Genomic DNA, 20,829 nt, shown 5'->3' on the forward strand with positions numbered 1-20,829 from the left:
TTCTGGACCAAAATACTTTATGCCTTTCCTTTGCCTTGGGTTTAATTTTTGATGTCAGTCTCTACTTTGAAATAATGTATTGCACCTCTGAACTGGAACATCCACTTGAAATTTGTCAGTGGGCAGCCTCTGGCTGAGCAGTATTGTTTTAATTTTACATGAAAATCTGTCAAAATTAAGCCAATTCTCTTCTTGAAAATTTCTGATCTGGACATGGCAGTTTTTTGTTTTGTTTTGTTTTTTGTGGGGTACCCTGGAGACTGTGTGCATTCTGTATGCTCAGCAGGATTTTTCTTTCAAGTACATTTCTGGACTGCAATAAGCTGTGCAGAGCATGGGAACCAGAATTGTCCCAAGTGAATTGGGGGGATTGAGTGGGGGTCCTATGGTACAAAGCCAACTGGGAAATCTCTGAGACAGCCCTGACATGTGTCAGCTCCAGAATCATGCACTGGTTCCTCCTCCTTTCCTGTCCCATCAGCTCTACAGTATCTCCAGACTCCTAGCAACGCTGGTATTTTGACTGTGACTTTGACTGTGTTAAGAATTTTTTTTCAGAGAAGTTGAGGTATCCATACTGGGCTAAAGCTTGGCCTCTTCTGTATCTGAACACATTTGTTACTTCTGGGCATAACAAGGATGTCACTCCTCACACTCATGTGTAACTGTGGTTGTAGGGAGGGTGCTCAGTCACTTCACACAAGCAGAGTGTGTGCATTTGGTCAGGACCGGTTGCTGTGACAGCCAAAAAAAGCTCAATGTGGTTCTTCACAGATCTTCACAGATAAAATCTCAAAAGACTACTGGGCTGATGAACCTAAAGGTATTTTTATTTAGGAGTTCCAAACTGGACCAAGTTCGGCTGAACTTTTTTAAGGATAGCAGAAGATACTCCGCACAAAGGCTGCGCTTCCTGAATTTATAAAATGAGGAGGTAGCTTTTTAAAGATGGCCAAAATGTAACTTTTTTTGACATTTTTCCTAGAACGACTTAGACTTTGAAGAACTATTTTAGGTCACTACCCAGCCTATGAAATTCTGACCAAATCAGAAAGCAACTGAATGTGTCTGATAATGGGAAGCATTAGGTGATAGTAGTAAATAAATTATTTTTTAAAAAGGAAAAAGAAAAAAAAATATTTTCAGAAGCATGTCCCTCTTACTAGGAAAAGACTTAGGGGCCAGCAAGTACACTGACTTTCTTTGCTGTTTTTGAGGTGGCTAGTTTAAACTTCAAGAAGGATGGCCTTGCCTGTTGACACAGTACAGCTGAAAGTTTCCTTTTTAAAATGCATTTCCCCTGTAGCAAAATCCATGTCAATTATGTAGCCATTTGCAGCTGTGTGAGAGAACTTTCCCTGAGTTTCACTGCTGTGCTTTCTCTGAACCAGCAGCAGAGCCCACTGTGGTAGGGTGAACTTCTCGGGAAATTGGTACCTGGTGGATCAGGTGTTTCTTTTCCATGCTCATTCAGTAGAGGAGCAAACAGACAGATTTTGCAGAAAGAATGTTCCAGTCTGGCTGCTTATCAGAACTCTTACGAAGATAAATAATTTTTCCTCAAGTCATGACAGATTTTAAATTATGTACAGGTTAATTTTGTATGTCTGTGTGCCACTGGCACCAGTACAACCAGAAATTTGTAGCCTTGTGTACAGTCAAACATGAGGCAGTGTTCTGGGGTTTTCCCTCCCTCCCCTTACCTAAGTGGCAGACTCCTGCCAATCTGTAGCAGAAGAGTTTGAAATCTCTGAACTTGCACAACTGGTTTTAGTTATTTGGACCCTTCAACTTTATATAATGGTTCAAAGTGTGCTCAAGCTGTGACTAATCATGAGTATCTTAAGAAAATTTCTTAGTTTTCATCTATTTTTGAATCTAGAATTTGGAATTCTCATTCTTGTGATCACCATGCATGTTTTTCTTCAGGAGTTCCTGGCCACTGTGTGACAGTAGCTAGATGTGGAAACTGCCATGTCTCATAATGACGGGTTTTTTATTTTTAACATCAAGAATCAAATTCTTTTTCGTCATGGAGGACAATTAAGGATCACAACTTCCTGAAATCATTTATTGAACAGGTTGTTCCTGTGTCTTGAGGATGTTTATGAAAATACCAGAAAATGTCTGGTCTTTCAAGTAGCAGTTGAACCATCTTTTTCAAAAAATAAATATTAATATTTCTTGTATTTTTATGTTTAAAGTTTTTCCTGTTAACAGTGTTACAGTTCCTGATCTGAAGAGTACAGTGTTTTTCTAGGTGGGTCTTAGTCTTGAAGCTAAATTTTTTATTTTTGCTTTACAATTATGACTTTGATTTAATCTTTCATATAATAAAACATGCTTCTGGTTATAAGGGCAGTGTGGATTAACATTAAGGAGTGGGTTTCACAGAAATGGCTAAACCTGTATTAACACCTCACTGCTACTGGTAGACATGGTTCTTTTCCCTTTCTCTGTTTGCATAAAACTCTGGAGATTCTCCTACCCTCGTGCTATCACTGGTCTCTTCTGGCTTCTTTTTCCTAGTTGAAGTGCTGTTTGTCTGTCTGGTGCTTCCACCAATTAGCTTATGGTGAGAATGGAGGTCAGATGAGTGTTGGAACTGATGCAAAGGGATGGGAGGGAAGCAAAAATATCCCTTTTAATAGGAGCAAAATAGTGGTAGATTAGTTATCATGGACTATCTATTATCCTTGGGGTGCCCTTTCTGTGGCTAAATTCTGTTAATGAGAAAACCTGGAAAGAACTGTACTCTTCAATAGCTGCCCTCTGACAAGTTTATCACTCAGTTATCATTGATGTAGGTTTGCTCAATTTTATGTGGTGCTGCAGACTCTTCCTGCATGAAATGCAGCCTCTTAAGCCATTACAGAATCCCAGAATAGGTAAGGTTGGAAGGAAGGGTCTGCAGTGGGTGATCTGGTCCAACCTCCCTGCTCAAGCAGGGTAAACCATACATACAAATGAATCTCTGCTTTCATAGGGCAAAAGAGCATTACTGCTTTTATTAGTCTCATGCAGCTGGTAATGCCATTGTAAAGATTCATTTTGCCAGTCTGTTCCTTTGCTGCATCTTCTTGGAGCTCCTGCAGCCTGTAACTTACATTCATCCATATCAGATAGGAGCCCTTGGATACTAAGCAGCTTGCCAGTACGGAATGAGCTGGTGTGTAGGTGTTCAAGTGGTATCATAGGTTAGTGAGTTGTCTTTTTAGATAGGCCGTTTTCCTATTGATTAATAGGAATGCCCATTAGCTAAGCAGTGGATTAGTGATTCGTGACTAGGTCTTGCTGCAACAATCCTTAGTGATAACTGGAGTCAGCTTTTGGATTGGATAGATGACTTCAAAAGACAAAGCATTTATATATTTTATTTTCAGAAGAATTTAGGAGCTAACCCAATACATATATTTTTCTTAGAGAATTCTCATCCTGTGGGGGCTTACTTATTTAACGTGCACAGGTGCTTCTTTGCTAGAATAAGCATTTCATTCAAATAGTTTTTATTTAACTGGTTGCTTTATGTAAAACCAAGAAGAAAGATGTAGCCACATCTTGACAATCGTGCTGTCCTATTTCATCCTACTATGCAGTAGAGTCTAGCTCCTTTAAGATAAGGCAGTAGTGTAATAATCTAGTTAGCACCTCAGTTGTAATGGACTGAGGCAATTCATGCTCTTAAGAGGCAAGACCTGATTTTCTTATCAGTGATTGGTCAGTCTCTGTAATGCATGTCCTGTGCATATAGTCATAGTCTTACATTTCTGACCACGGGAAAGGTTAGATTGTTCTACTTGACTTTATGGTACACCTTGATCCTGTGTTTTGAATCATGGGCATTCATGTTTTGCATGGCACAAGGGGAAGTGTGGTGTAGGTGGGTTTTTTTTGTTTGTTTGTTTGTCTTGGTTTGGTTTTGGGGTGGGGTTTTTTGATTGGGTGTTTCTGTTTGGTTTTGTTGGGTTTTTTAAAAAAACACTGAGTCATGAAGCTCATGAGTAGAGACCAAGAGAGCCTCTAGATTTACTCATTAGTAGTCTTTGAATATAAATGGAGAGCAGGTATTGTAAAGGGCTGGATCCTTTGCTGTCAGGCAGAGAAACATTCCTTTGCTATTGCTAGAGCAGTAACTCTAAACACAGTAGCTTATAATCTTGCTACGCTGAGGATTTTCCTTTTTAAATATTGCTGATGGATCATTGTATTGGTACAATGATATTGTATTAATATCATTAGCAGTTAAAGGAATGTTGCAGTCATTTCTGTGGTGTGTCCAGCCAGGAGCAGAGTGGCACACTCTGTGGCTCTCGGGGTGAGTTTGTTCTACAGATACCAGTGGTTTAACTAGCAAGCAGTTCCATTGCAATTTTTTGTTCCCCCAAGCACCATAATTTGGCATTATTGCTTATTGATGGAAGTGTCTTTCATCCTGAGACTATGTACAAGTACACTTCCAAATTTCCAGAGTTTTAAGATATGGAAACGTTTGTGCTGCTCTACATTGTTAGAATTCTTGACTAGCAAGCTAAAACGCCCAAAATGTGAAACTTGGCAGAGGCATAGTCAATGTATTTGCTGAGCAACTTGCTTTGAAGAAATTTACTTCTGACTTTTTAATGTTTATACTTACACTATCTTGCACCAAAAAAAATTCTGGTGTATGTTGATGTTATATATTTTATATATATCAATTTTTGTGTATGTTTATATATAATTAGACACTTGTTGGTTCAATAATACAAATTCAGCTAAACATACTAAAGGAATTTTTTTTTGTCCCTTACTCCTAAGAAAGATCTCCCTACCTCAGGGGCTGAACCTGCAAGGCTAATGCTTTAAGTTTTTTTCACTTGAGTTTTAATAGTGTGAAAAAAATGAGGGCAGAATTTCAGAAAGCTTCACGTTCACTGGTCATGACTCTTAGCAGAGGTCAAAATATGTTTAAATTTTTTAAATTTTTCTGGAAATCCCACTTAAAATTCCACATGCATCCTACTTCTAGCTAGTTTCCAGAATGTTGGGGATTTTTAAACCTTTTTTTTTATTATTACTTTCTTTAAAGATGCACTATAATTTGCTATGTTCATAAGTTTTCATTGCACATGCTTTATGTGTGCAATGTACAAAATATCCAGAACAGTCTTCATTTTGATTTTCTGGCATATTAGTCCATAATTTTAAAGTTACAGTAACACCTTTAAGTGAATTTTTGGTGGCATTAGAAAACCAAAATTTCAATTCTACTGCAATTTAGTGATGGTGGTGATGTTGCAGTTGGCTGTGCTGCAGTGTGACCCTGCACAGCAAAGGCTTGGTGGGTGCTCAGTGGAGGAACTTGCAAGTACAGAACCACAAAGCACAGGTTTCCTTCGGCTGGGAAGTTGCAGAGAAATGTTTGTAATAGCTCTAACTGGGTATAGTGTAGGATAAAGTTGCTTGTGGATTGAAGTGAAAACATGAAACAGGCTAGACCTACTGGCAGCCTTCCAGCTGCTTCTCCTCCTTCTTTGCAGGGTTTATGTTCTTTTACCTTCCCTAGGCCCAGCCTGGGGAACCAGGTGCTTGCTGCCAATTAGTCTTGTCAAGACAGCCCAGAGCTTCTCTTGACAAGCCTGACTGCTGACAGCAGCTGTGGGGTAGTCTTAGGCAGGATTTTAACTCCTTGCTTGCCAAATGCTTCACAGGTTAAATCCCCTGGTCTCATTCTGCAGTTATTCAAATAGGTTTCTATTTTATGAAAGTATATTCTATACAGAAGCTGATCTAAGATTTCCAATGATGCTGTAGTGATAGAGTTTACTTGCCAAACTTCTGGCATGAAAGAAGGTGAGTTGGGAGTTAAGTCGTTATGAAGGTCACTTTTTAAGTTTATGGATGTTATTAGAACAGTCCATCTCAGGCCACCTTCTACTTGCTGTGCAGCATATCTGTAGCTGGCTGACAGCCTAGGCTGTTACTCTTCTCAACTGTTATGGTTCTAGAAACTTGAACTTTTGGGTCCATTTCACTTTTAGAGAAGGGGTGCTTTATTTTATTTTTCTTGCTAATTGCATGAATAGCAATAATGCTTTTTTCTATGTGGTTACCATTGTAGATACATCACTAGAGAAAGACCAGTACAGCTTCGGTTTTATCAGTTGGTAGGGGGTGGCAGGTAGCTAGTTTGTGTTGGAGAATATGATATTTTGCTTGGTCAGGTTAAAAGGACACATGGGAAGTGGCTGAGTGCATGAGAAAAGCTCTGTGTACAGGAAGTGCCTGTAAGCTGATGGGGGGCACAGGTACAGTGGTGAGGGAGAGGTATTAGGCTGTTAAGGTTTTGAAAAATGTAGTGAGAAGAAATAAAGCTGCTAAACCAGTATAAATTGATCCCAGAACAGAAGAAATGTGTTTGGAAAACAGGCCATTTGCAATTGAATGAAATGCTCTGTTTACAAAATATATTAAATTGGATGTTTTTACTGAGCTAGTCAAGGATGTGGGTTGTGATTTGACTCATCTTTTCAACTTTGCTTCCAATTTCCTTTGCTTTTAGTGAGGCACAGCTATTAAGGTATGCTTTTTCTTAACTCAGAGCTCCCAAGAATTACATACAAATAACTATTGTATCACTCTTTGTATCAATTTGAGACCTATTTATATTTTAGAACTTTATACAGGAAGATATGCTTCATTAGTGTTCTTAGAAGTGGAAACAAATTCTTCTCTGCTAAGGGAGAGCTCCATAACTTTTCTCAGGGTACTTACGGCTTTTGCAGAGGTCATCAAGAGGGCTGCTGTACTTAACTTGAACACTGACTGGAACCATTTATTCTGTCCACATGAATTTTAAAAAGGTGTAGTGGCAGCTTCTGTGTGAGAAGAGTTAAACATAGCAATATGCAAAACATTACACTAGGTCACCCGAAGTTCTCTTGCATAGCAGGTACTTTACCTTGCTAACTTAATGCTTGTTCTTTTGTTTTTTCAAATGTTAAGGTGAAATTGACTTGCCTGCTTAGGGTGTATGGAGGTAATTTAAAGGAAACCGCTTCCATTTGTGTGGATTTGCATGTTACAATGAGTGGCCACCATCAGGATATTGCCTAAATGATTTGTAGGTTTTTTGGCTTGGAATTAATGTGCACCATTGTCTTGAATTTGCAGTTTCTAGCATAGAGATCTACCACTATGTGGAGTTCTTGGTAAATCTGTAGAGTGTTATTTCTGTTTTAATATCTGAAACTCATGTTTGCTCTGATTGTTGCACAATTAGAAATACTAGCTTTGTTCATGATGGTTGTGTTATTATCTACTAGACTTGTGTAAGTAGAGGGAAAGGAGTATTTAAAAAACAGTTGTCTTTAGTTTTGGTTCAGTGCCATTACTTTGTTTGTCCATTGATGGCTTCTCTGCTTCAGGGATTTTAGATTTTCTGAACAGAAGAGAAATGGATAGAACTGTACAGTACTTTTCAATCCGGGGTGAGCACATACAGTCCCAAAATTGTCCTTCTGGAAACCCAAAGCCTAGTAAGGGGCTTGCAAGAATGTTGCCACTGTTCAAAATCTTGGAGCAGTACTTTTGAACTGAAGTTACCAATGTGTAGCTGCTTGGAAAGAAACTGGCAGAACATCAGCTGTCCAGGCTAAGACTGCTCTTTGGTCATTGTGAATTTGCACGAAGGAGGGGGAGGCGTTTACTTCTTACTCCAGGTTGGAACAATGGCAAAATATCATTATTTTACTTTGACTTGACAGTTTGCCAGCTTAAGTCCTTGAAACTCACAGCTTTCCTTGTGTTTTAGCAGAATGCATCAAGCCAACTCAGAATTTTATTTTCGAAGTAAAGGTTTTCTTTCAGTTGCTGAACTTTCAATGCAAATGTTCAAAGCAGCATCTTGAGTAGAGTCCTAATCTCTCTCTTTGCAGCCAGAGCCCCACAGCTGGTTAATATATATAGGCTTCAAATGGAGATTTCTCTTCAAAGTAGCCATCCAAGGACTTAATAACTTCAGCAGAACTAACCCGTGCTGCTGTGGAAGGAAGCAGTCTTGCCCTGGCTGCTGCTTCCTCCCTCCTCATCTGCTCCTCCCATGTGTTAACTTGAATGTTTATAGAGAAGTCATAAACCAGATGGAGTAAATGATTGAGACTTTTTCTGAGAATTCATTTTAGTCTGGATCAGTTCCTTGAGCTGGTTGACTGAGCAGCCATATGGTGTACAGACCACCTCCTGCACCAGCACAGGTGGCCAGGAAGAGGCTGACGCCATTTCTTTTGGTTGCAGTGAGTGCTGACTTAGGCCAATTCTGTGTGTTGTTGGAATTGCAGCTCAGTATCCTTTACTTCTTTTCTGGCAGGTTTGAGTTTTGGTTTGGGGATTAAAACCTTCATATTCATCTTCCTACACAACTGCACTTCCAGTTTATCAAAGCCTTATAGGAAAAAAACAGTAGTACTTTATCCTAATAAGGCTTTCATGAGCACTTGAGACACTTGGCCCCTTTACCTTGTTTAGTTAAAAAAATAGCAGGTACCTTTTCCTTCCAAGCCTCTAAATCAGCTCTCTGAGCTGTCTGCAGTGAGCATATTTTTGTGTGTGTAGAAAAATGCATGGTTCCACTCGATCCAAGACATTCCTTGTTTTTCAAGAAACGTTATCTCTAGTATTATAGTAGTAGTTCATTATTTCTGGAATGTGCAATGGCAGGGAGGAAATTGCTTTGTAATCCTTGGTACTGCCCTTCCTTCCTCAAGTGCGTTACTTCTGATGTCGGGCTTTGCCAGCCTTCCTCACTTTGGATAAGGTTGAGGAGTGTTGAGGGGACCAGCTCCCTCAGTGCATCCCTACAGCAGGAGCCTGTAGTGAGCACTGGCAGTGTGCAGATAGGGCAGTGACCTCTCCAGCAAGCATCCCTTAATGGAAGCGAATATCTTTAATAAGTCTTTTGTCACTGCTAAGCAAATCATTTTAAGGACTGATACAAATAGAAGCAGAGTTTCCCTCCAGTCTTGTCCCTCTATGGTCCGTGGGGGCATGCGCCAGTGTCATGGAAGGTGGCAGCTGGTTTAGCTGTGCCAGCTCCTGCTAGCATTGAACTAAACAGTGTGCAAGGAGCAGGGAGACTCCGATTTCTCTCCCTCTCCTCTTTTCCTTCTCCTGTCAAGTTACTGGGTTTTGACTTGTAAGAATTGTCTGGTTTTGTATTCCTTCAATGTTTTGACCTTGTTATCTTTCAATGTTTTGAAGCTATCATCTTACAAAAAAATCAAAACAAATCATCTTGTAGGTTTTTGTTTTTGAACCCGTTCTGTAAGGTATCATACTTTGTGCAGTGTATCATCTTTGTGAAGATGGTGCATTGTTAGGAGTTAATACTTTGAATATAATAAACCATACTGAGTAATTTTTAAATTGGGTGAATTGTGAGAGTGGATTGTGCTCTTTCAGACAGAGCACAGCCTTGACTTTGAATAGTCATCCTACGAAGTCACAGGCAGAAGACTCTAGCTAGAACTTGTAACATTTCTGGAAAGAGTGATCTGAGTTTTCACAGTAATCTGTTAATGTGTGGTACTTTAAAACTACAAACAGGTTGTAACTGTAGCTTTATTGTGTTGCTCAAAATTTTTGTTGTCTCATCATTTGTGCACTCAGAATACTTGAAGACTACACTCCTGCAAACTTCAAGCCTTTGAATGTCTAAATTTACTGCAAATGGGAGTATAGCACTAAGGTACTACTGCTCATTGCTTCTGTAATCCCTGTAGAGTGCTTATTATCTGTTATTTTTAAGATCATTTGTGCCAGTTCAAAGTAGATAGAAATAATTTTTAGTTGAAAAGAGATTTTGTTGCAAACATCAGTAGAACTTCTATTTTTCGTAGAAAAATAATTGGGGTTTTTTTCTTAGAAAATCTACAAATGGTTGAATTCATTTTGTGGATTTTGATGGAATGAAATTGATTTCCTGTTTAGGCTAGAATAACCATTGGCGGTGCTCCTTTGTGAAACTGGGATGGCTTTAGAACCAGTTCAGAAACAATTTTTATTTTGTCAAGCTTAGTGCTGCCACAAGAAATCTGTGAAACCACACATCTGTTGCACATTGAATTAAACTAATTTAAAATCACTAGGTTGAATTTTAAATACTTTACCAGTGACTCAAGTTTTATTCTAACACAAATCTGAGATGTTTAACTGAGACAATTTGCCCGAATTCAAGAAACTGTTTTCCATTAGGGAAAGCTGGTTCCCAAAGAGACTCCCTCCTGGAGCCACCTGGCAGTTTGTCCAACAAGCCATGTCAGCTGGCTGGCAACGGTGATGTGATAGGTGGTGCATTGACTGCCTGTGTTTCTGAGCAGAACTGAGAAGAATAGTGATATATAAAGCTAATACCATTAAGCATGACACTTCAGGATAAGCACCCATGTGAGACTTTTGTATTTTTAATGAGATAAAATGGTTAGCATGCAGCCCCTTTGCCACCTGTGCCCAGTAAAACAGCATCACTGGTTTTGTTTGGAATGAAGACAGACTTCAGAGGGCTGAAGGAGATAATGTTTCAAGTAAGGTTTAGTTTAAAGTTGGATAGCCCTTATTCTAGCAACTTTACCTTGTGTTTGTGCTGTTAAGGCCTTGCACTGAACCAGTTCTAGTAGGTTTGACTGTCTTGTGTTTGTAGGCTTGCTAGGAACATGATGCAGAACAAAAGAAATGAGAGTAAATGTTACAGTTGCAGAAGAACTATGCTTGTGCTTTGATCTTCGTTTGGTATAAATACTTTGTACTTGTCACTCTGTTGCTCTCTGAAAAGGTTACTTTTATGGAATCTCAATAGCAGTAGTGAGGCCTAACTTTAAAAATGTTCCAGCAATTCTAGTGCTTCCAGAGGTGAATGAAAACTGGTAATACTTGTGCTTTTCTGTCGTTGCTCTGGAGTTCCTACCTAGGTATATTAACTTTTAATATTCACCTAGTGATTGCCCAACCCTGTAGCTTTTCATTGAAGTACATGTGCATCACATTACAGTATTTTTCTTTCTGTTCTGTATGTAAAGCTTTAATGTAAGTTCCCAATGTTTTCTGTTAACTCTTATTGCTTTCCTGGGCTTGGTTCTAGCATGGAGAAGCAAATTATTCTCCTTTGTTCTGCTACTGTTAGATTTCTGACAGTGGTGTGAGCATGTTAAATCCCTCGACTCTTCTTGGATTTCTGAAAAACAATGATGATTATTTTAGGGAAGTGCTGACCTACTGTTTTAATAAAGAGCTTGTCTTGTATTCCACTTTCCCATTTTTAGAACCGTGGTTCATATTGCTCTTGCTTCACAATCATTTAACATCCTTGTGGAGAGTACAGCAGTTGCTTACCTGGAAAAGTAATATTAGAAAAGTGTGTATTTTTAGCTGCCTTTTGATTTGATGTAGCAGCTGGAAACAAGGAGGAGAGACAGTATGTGGTGATCTGACAGCACTGCCAACCACAACTTGGGAACCACTGTTTTGGACTTGAGACCAAAATGTGGAGAAACCGTTTTGTAGGTCTGATTATGCCCATTGTGCCTGGCACTTCAATGATCCAGATACTGTGGCTTTGCTTTTGGTTGTCAAGAGTTTTATTTCAGAGTCCTCCCCATGACTGTACTTGACAAATGCTGTTAATGTATAAAAAAAACATTCTGTGAAGCTTTTTGTTTATGTTAATATGTATTAAAAACATATAATGAGCAGGCAGTTCCATGCATACATTTCAGAAATAAATAGTAAAGTATCCCTTTGATGTCAGTGACTAACGGTAAATGTCTAAATGAAAAAATATTCTAACTATTAACAAAATTTCTGCTTTTCCCTTTGTAGTAATCATGTCCACAACTCAAAGAAGGAATCTAGCAAGTTCATGTTGAGGTATATTCCCAAGACAAGACACAGTGACTCATTTGCTTTTCTGGGTAAGAAAGGTATCTTTATTCTCTTGAGTGTGACAAAAAGTACTTAACCTTTTAAATTTAACTTTTGAAAAGTACAGTCTGTCAAGCCAGTGTGGTGGGGGGTTTGTGGGTGGAGTGTTTTGTTGGTTTTTATTTTTATTTGTTCTTGAAGCTTTCTGGGCACGTGTAGAGAACTTTCCACTCATCTAACAGTCTTAAGACATTTTAGACTAGTAGTGCAAAGGAAGAGCAATAAAGAGCAATTTCAGAATAAGAGACACTGCTGAACAGCATAGGATTGTTTGGTTAGAAATGTAATTCCAGTTCATTGAAACAAAAATGTGTACCTTTTCTAACCTGACTTGCCAAAGGACTGGAGTTTATATAATCTCTCATTCCCAAGAATTTTAAACATCTCTCTGACTAGGAAGAGAATAAAAAACTTATAACTTGAGACAAAGGTGTAGAAGTCCACCTTATATATATTGTGTTGACAGGCTGGCAGCTAGCAAACATGTGCTCCCTCATGGTCAGCATGGATATTCTGAGACACCACAAACAGCTATGATCATTGCAATGACATGATACGTGTTGGGTGCTTCCTGCAGATCTGTATGTGGCCTACTTTAGTAGTTCTGGTGCTACTAGAATTTTTCTAGCTTGATCCAGACAACTCCAGAAAGAAAAACAATTTTAAGATTTTTTTATTTTAATCAGGAAGACATTCCTTGCTCATTTGTTTACGGTCGTTACATATACATGGAACTCTGTAGCATCTTCTGTGTGTAACATTGCTCTGCAAGTGTCTCCCTCCTTAGTAACTACTTGGGTGCTGTGCAGATTGTCTGTATTGTAGGTAACTTGTACCAGTAACCTCCAGAGACTGTGAAGGCCTGATTTCCCCCTTCTCCCCACCTCCCTCATCCACACCCAGTTCTTAAGGTCTTATTTAGTGCAGTTGGATGTAGATACTTGGCTCGTTGGGTTTGCTGGATCATCTGATGACAGAGTGAGAAAGAAAGCTTTTGTTTTCTGTTCCTATCGGTCAGGTGTTACACATTCATTCATTCTCTTGCATGTTTCTCATGTAAGCTATGCCTCTGACTCTTGCCCACTCTGAGGATTCTGCTATAAGGTCGTGGGCTTACAGGTGTGCTCCTGTCTTAAGGACTTGTAGGCCGGATCACCAGAGTATTGCTTACTTGTTTATTGTCCACTTTGTCATGAGCCCCAGTGCATTCAGTGCTTCAGCTTCTTCTCCAGTTATGAACGGAAAAGAAATGCAGCAACAGAGGAATGTTGCTTCAAAATATGTTTCCAAAGAACAGAGCAGTTTCCATAAAGAGTTAAATTAGATAAGATGACGTATTTTAGTATTTTAAGTTTAGCACTTCTCTCAGAACTTAATTAGATCTAATTTAGCTTGGCATTGCCTGACTTTTTTTAGTACAGAATTAGCCTGTTTCTCTCTGTCCTAGGGCAGTCCTGTAATTTTGGCAGTCTTGTTCCAATTATCAAACTCAGTTTCTAAAGATGCAGTTTCAGAATACACACTGCTAATGTTTTTATCTTTTTACTGTATCTTCATGATTCACTGTCATCGTGTTTCTGCTGTGGAGCTGCTTTCTTTTTAAGTGTTCTTACTAAAGATAGAAAAGCTCCTTGGGCTCTTTCATTCTTTTATATCTTAAGTAATAAAGCCAGACCGTTGGTTGGTGGGGTTTTTTCAGCTGTTTCATATGGCTTATATTAATGTATCAGAGACTTTATAATTCTAAAATTGTCTTTTGATGATTGTCTCATCTAATAGTGATGAATGCCTTTTTCCCCCCTAAATTTCTATTCTTGTGCTAATTCTTTTAATCTTGAAAAGTTATATCTTGGAATTTATCTGGCCTGCAGCTGGAACTTTTGCTTTTACATGGTGTATCTGGACATTTGCAGTGTACTTGCTGGATTTTACTAACTGCTCTTGTAGTTTAGAGTGACTTGAACAGTTCTTATTCAGGATTTGTTTTACTGCTGCTTATTGGAAGCTTATCAAGGAGTCATACCTTACATATGACTTACAAATTCTTCCTAAAATGAAGAATTTTAGACTGTGTGTTTCCATCAAATATAACTATGCAGACCTACCTACGTGCCTAAAGAAAAATGGGTGGGCCTGTTTGTAAATGAAATATTTATAATTCCCTCAACACTTTCTTCATGGTGATTTTTCTAAATATAAAAAAGGTGTGATGCATCTTGCTTCCACATAACCCTACAAAGACTAGGGCACTTGTTAAAATGTATTGCATTCAGTTAATAGTCGTCTTGGGTCTGTAACTTAATTGATAACTGAAGATGTATCCTCATGTTTTTAAACTATATTTTTATTTTAATATTTCTTCTCCTCTTGAATTTAGATAACATAATCCATGGATAAAGTGGGAAAGATGTGGAACAATTTCAAATACAGGTGCCAGAATCTCTTTAGTCATGAGGGTGGAAGCCAAAATGAGAATATAGTTGTGAACTCCAGTAATTGCTCGTCTGGTAAAGAGAAAGCTATCCAGATAACTGACTTGGCTCAGCAACAACCCAGCAGCCCTTTGAGAGAAAACATTGCTTTGCAATTAGGCTTAAGTCCTTCAAAGAATTCGGCAAGGCGGAACCAAAACTGTGTCTCAGAAATTCCTCAGATTGTTGAAATAAGCATTGAGAAAGAGAATGATTCGTGTGTCACCACGGGAGCCAGGCTTGCTCGAAGGGACTCTTATTCTCGGCATGCTCCTTGGGGTGGGAAGAAGAAGCATTCCTGCTCTACCAAAACACAGAGCTCCTTGGATACTGAAAAAAGATTTGGTAGAACACGAAGTGGTTTGCAGAGGAGGGAGAGAAGGTATGGGGTGAGCTCAGTCCATGACATGGATGCGGTATCCAGCAGGACAGTAGGCAGCCGTTCTCTGCGACAGCGTCTCCAAGATACTGTTGGGCTGTGCTTTCCCATGAGAACTTACAGCAAACAGTCCAAACCTCTATTTTCTAACAAAAGAAAGATCCATCTCTCTGAACTAATGCTTGAGAAATGCCCTTTCCCTGCAGGCTCAGATCTGGCTCAGAAGTGGCATCTGATTAAACAACACACGGCGCCTGTGAGCCCTCATTCAACTTTCTTTGACACGTTTGATCCTTCCTTGGTTTCCACAGAAGATGAAGAAGACAGGCTGAGAGAGAGACGTAGGCTTAGTATTGAAGAAGGGGTTGACCCCCCTCCCAATGCCCAAATACACACTTTTGAAGCTACAGCACAGGTAAATCCATTGTATAAACTGGGACCAAAGTTAGCCCCTGGTATGACTGAGCTGACTGGGGACAAAACCGTAACACCTCCAGGGAGCTGCGACTCCGAAGAGGACACAACAACGCTTTGCCTGCAGTCGCGCCGGCAGAAGCAGCGTCAGATGTCGGGAGAGAGCCACGGCCATATCAGCAGGCAGGGGGCTTGGAAAGTGCATACTCAGATCGATTACATCCACTGCCTCGTGCCAGACTTGCTCCAGATCACAGGGAACCCGTGTTACTGGGGTGTCATGGACCGCTACGAAGCAGAAGCACTTCTGGAGGGTAAGCCCGAAGGCACTTTTTTGCTCAGGGATTCTGCGCAGGAGGACTACCTCTTCTCGGTGAGCTTCCGCCGCTACAACCGCTCGCTGCACGCACGCATTGAGCAGTGGAACCACAACTTCAGCTTTGATGCCCATGACCCCTGTGTGTTTCACTCCTCCACCGTTACAGGGCTCCTGGAACACTACAAAGACCCCAGCTCTTGCATGTTCTTTGAACCATTGCTTACTGTATCTCTGAACAGGACCTTCCCCTTTAGTCTGCAGTATATCTGCCGGGCAGTAATCTGCAGGTGCACTACGTATGATGGAATTGATGACCTTCCTCTACCCTCCATGTTGCAAGACTTTCTAAAGGAGTATCACTATAAACAAAAAGTCAGGGTGCGATGGCTGGAGCGGGAACCTATTAAAACAAAGTAAATGGAAATCAAAATAAGCTTCTGGAACATGATTTTTTTTGTGTATTACAGTTTAACTGCAGCAAGCGCACCGACGACGTCTGGCTTTTCTGCAATATCCTATTTAAGCTGAGTGTTAGTATCCTGTCAGATGCTGCCTGCTGTTAATCAAACTAAGTTGTGATGCCTCTTGGAAACAATAAGCAGACACAATTCTGCACGTTTTTCATTAAGGCCTAATGAAAATATTTTTGCTAATTTCTAAATACTTTGTTTCCCTTTTATAGCTGTAGTAATTGGATGAAGAAACTATGAGGCATTTCCCATGGGGCATTCATGTAATGCTAATAAAGAAAGGCTTTATCAGAAGAGCATTTTTGCTAATATTTGAAGTATTTTTTTAAAATTCTCTTCTTGAAAACTTTACTCAAAGTAATAATTTAGCTCACAAACAAGTTTCCAAATACTAGGGAATATTTTCTTTTAACGAAGAGCAATTCATTAGAAGCAGTCCATTAAGAGTTAATGGTGCTTTGATGCTAACAGATGAATCATGCTTTTCACAGTGTATAAGGTTTCCTAACCATTAAGACTTGAATATGCCTGCTCAGTACTGTAATTCTGTTACAAACACTTGGAGATTTAAGTGGCATTGTTAGCAAAAGTAATACTGTCTGAGACAATTAAAAATACCTTCCAGTGTGAATTGCTGCTTCTGTGGCAGGACACAGAATTAGATTATTGCCATGAAACATAAGGTTGTGGGTTTTTCCAAAACAGATTTTGGTGGCCTGACTGCTAGTAACTTACAATGGAAGGTAATAGTAGCAAGAAAAAAATGTTTAATTATTTAAAAGTTGTCTGATATTTTTATGGGGAACATGACAAGTGGTTGAATTATTATAATCAGAGTACAAAATCTGACATATCCAAAGCAAATGTCAGGTTTCAAAGGTACTGTTACACTTTATTTGTAAATACCTTGCCATCTGCGCTTTTAAAAATGTTTTTAAGTAATATGCACTGATGATAGTTTCAACAGATTATTTAGAAACAAGATTCTAACTTCTGTTTGCTTATTTAATTGGAGATGGAACTTAAAGTAGTTCTGTCTTAGATATTTTGCACTAAAATTTTGTTGGAATGCCCTGACCCCTGTTTAATGTTTTGTACCGATTCTGAGTGCTCCCTAGTTTCTTTACCAGCTGCTACAGTGTGTTATTTCTTACTTCTCGAAGGCAGTGACCTGTGCGAGGTAGGAAACATTTTGGCTGCAAGTACAATAAACGTTATTCTTGTATGCTACACTAACCCTTCTATTGATGTATTTTTCTGCTTGCTGTGCCTTGTTCTGGCTTTTTGTGCTAATAAAGTACAGTATGTTCAGTGTTATACTTGTATATCTGCTCTGTTTTTATATATTTACATAACTTGTAGCAGTTAATTGAATTTTTAATAGGCTTTTCTTAGTATTTAGGATAGGTAATGCACAAGTACTGTGCAGTTGAGTATTAGTTGGTCAGCACACCATATTCCTGGTTTTTGTTACAGCAACTTGACAGTGTACACCATTGAATAATGTTTCTGTAGTCACTGCAAAGTAATGGACTTGTCTGCAGGCATAGAGCATTTTACAGGTTTTTGTAATGCAAAGGATAAACGTTAAGCAAAAAGTGTTCTAAAGTATTATTTATCCCCTGTAATGGTTGCTGAAGGTGTTTCAGCTTGTTATATAGGTAACTGCTAAGGTTAATATTTTGATACTCCCCACTGAGCAAGGAATGCTTATTCCTGTAAATTGACAGTACAGCAGCGGCATTTGTTCACTTTTAGGCTATTTTAATAAATAGACGTACACACAAGCTGGCCAAATGTCCTGTTTTTACCAAAGAATACTGTCAATTTATGTTGGGGTATTTTTTTAGTTAAAAAAAAAACAAACTCAAGAGTGGAGAGGTGCAATTTTTGTTCTATCAAATATTTATCCCAAGCTGTGATAAACCAAAGTATTTGACAACTTCATCTGAACCTAAGTAATGTACAGTTATGTTGGTAGAGCCTAAAGCTTTTTACATCAATGGTGTCGTCATTATTCCTGAACTCACAATGCACCTGAAGAGGAATGATTTAAGTAATTTTGTAATGACTGGAACAGCACTACATAAAAGCTCGTACTGCGAGGGGTTAATCTGAAGCACCCAGAAAGCACTTTAAAACATGTGTTTATATGCTTGTGGAAAGTTTGTGATCCCGTTATGCATTCTTTGTAGTAGATTATCTTCTTTCATGTGTTAAAAGACTTCAACTGTTAAAATGGAACTTTGTTTAGAATATGTAAATACTAAGTTTATGTAATTATGTGTACAACTGTGCTAATGGTCCCTTTAAGTTTTGAATTGTGTGTGTGTCATTGGGTATGCAACTCTTGGTTTAAAATCTGCTCTAAGCATAAAAAGAGGAAAAAGTCACCAGCATGAAATTGCACCTAAGTGTACCTTCACTGTGTTGTTCTCGCTGTTCCCTCAGTCAGATCTGAATGCCAGATGAGTTTACTAAATTCTTGCTTTCAATATTAGTGTCATACAGTCAGCCTGCAACCAAGCTTTGTCCCAGTGTAGGGACCTGTTTTTCGTTTACACCCGTTGCAGTTGCTTGTCATGAACTAGCTGTGACATTGTCAATGTGGTCAGGAATACACATTCATCTAATTTTTTATCATGTGGTGGAATCTTTGGGAAAAAAAAAATAAAAACCCCAAACCCTTATCTCAGAAAGTTTGCTCTTGCATTTGTGTACATAATCTTTATGGAGAGATTTCCTCCCTTAAAACACACAAAAAAGGAATGATCTATTTCTCTACAACTTTTTTTAAAGCTCTGCTTCACTGAAATATACAGAATAATTTGCTAGTGTGGTTATGCTAAAATGAATCACTTTTTAAATTATGGTGGACTTGAGTGCTGACTACTCCAGTTGCGGTGTATTTCTTAATGAATATATTTTCAGTTCTAAAGGCATTAAAATGCTAGTATGTGGAGAACACAAATAGTTGATTTCTCGTTTGTGTTCCACATTCTGGTTTTGTTTAGAAAATCTTACACATGTCTTAAAGAGGTGCACAAACCACAGATTTGGTTTTTTGAATTTAACAGTAGGATTCAATGTAAAAAGGTACACTTGTATTATTCCAGTCTAATTTGGTTATGTGACAGATGAGTTTTTGAGCCTCGGTCTTGTCAAGTGTTCTTTTGAGGTGATTCTCGTTTCTGCAGAAAGAGCTATAGAAAGGGCTTACTCCATAGGAGGGTTCTGTGAGGAATCCCAAGATATTGTATATCTCCTGGAATTGGAGAAAGGAAAATATACTATATTTTAGTATACAGGAGGGTCTCTGAGTGTAGGATCTTTTATCAACTTTAAAATTTTTAAACACCATAGACCTGATAAAGGCGTAACTCTTGAAAATACTCATAAGGCAAATAGACACTTGTCTGTAATTTACTTGTCAGAATGGAACTTCTGAAGAAAATAAGTTACCAATTCATGTTTTGGATTTATGTACTTTTATTGTGCATTTGAAGACTTGCTGCTTACAAAATGATAGTCCTTAACTCAGAAGCACAGAATTGTGAAAGGATGTGTCTGTGTATCTGTGGTGTTTGACAGTATGAAGTCAAGCCTTACAGAAGTCATTCAGATCCTTAGGTCCGTATTTAACTTTAAGGTTCTGCACTACTTAGAAACAAGCAAAGATTCTGAATGTCTGTGATAAAAAACCTGATTGCTTCAGTGTCCGTGTGCAAGCCAAAATATTTGCAGAATGCTTTAAAGCTTGTCTCTGCTGCAGAGCTGCATGTAAGACAGAAGTTGTCATTGTCAGAAGTTGTTGAATACCAGAGAGATGTCTCTGCAGGGATTATGGTTCTTTTTTTCAAAGCTATCTTGAAACACAGTATTTAATGGAAAAATATGAACTGAATCTTAGTTGATTCTTTCTAAAATAGCATTTCTCCATTTAAGACTTTTAGAATTCACATTTGAAGTTATTGAAAGCGCTTTTTGAGCCTCATTTTCCTAAACTGTTGTTGTGAAGTGAGCATGGATGTGCCTAACCTTAGTCTGCAAGTATCTGGCACATGTATATTTATATGTTAATAAGATGCCTCCAAGCATGTTTACATTCATGGTCTTTTTTGAAGCTACTGAAGTACACCAATATGGTGAGCATTAATGTATTGGAATTCTAAAAATTCTCTCTCAGTTTTCTGTCTGTGCATGGCATGCTTTGCAATTAAAAAGACTATTTTATTTGTGTCTTCACCTGCACTTATATATTATGACCAGTTGATGGGTATGTTTTTTCCTGCTATTGTCACACTTGCCTAAACAGTTGCCTTCGGACTGTGACCAAAAGAGATTTTTCATACCTGTTTATTTTTAAATAGAAATCAAATCAGTTGGCTTTAAAAGTATTAATTCCTATGGAGCGTCATCTAACACTGTTAATTGCTCTCCCTTTTTGCAGTATTAATGTACAGAGAATCATTTAGCTTCACCATGAGTTGTATCTGCTGAATGTAGTTGACTTAAAATGTCTGAATTTTAAGCACTTTTTTTTATTGAAAGTGCTCATGATGAGGGCTTTGAAAAGAAAAAGGCTTGATGTTTTTATGTGAAGATACCTAAAGTGAATGTTTTGCAATGAGATAAGGATCTCTTGAAGATGCTTTTTAGAAGCTTTCCCCTGTCACTGTGTCTTAAATCAAGACTCTTTAAAAAAAAAAAAAACAAAACCCAAACAATCTCTTGATGACTAAAACCTTACAATCATTTAAAAACTGAAAAGAAATCTAGTGCTTTTACTTAATTTGCTTGCATGTTGCCAGACTGATTTAAGAATAG

General features: G+C 38.5%; 1 protein-coding gene across 1 annotated transcript in view; it reads left to right on the forward strand.

Annotated features, from left to right (window-relative positions):
• The window catches only part of SOCS5 (suppressor of cytokine signaling 5), a 32,404-nt gene extending 11,924 nt beyond the window's left edge, over nt 1-20,480 (forward strand). The window contains exons 2-3 of the mRNA XM_082303098.1: nt 11,848-11,939; nt 14,327-20,480. Coding sequence (XP_082159224.1) covers nt 14,339-15,949 — 1,611 coding nt within the window. The 5' untranslated portion in view covers nt 11,848-11,939; nt 14,327-14,338 and the 3' untranslated portion in view covers nt 15,950-20,480. The remainder of the gene's footprint in view (nt 1-11,847; nt 11,940-14,326) is intronic.
• Nucleotides 20,481-20,829: the final 349 nt, after the last annotated feature.

The sequence above is a fragment of the Coloeus monedula genome, assembly GCF_965178545.1.
Source record: "Coloeus monedula genome assembly, chromosome: 2".
Taxonomy (NCBI): Eukaryota; Metazoa; Chordata; class Aves; order Passeriformes; family Corvidae; genus Coloeus; species Coloeus monedula.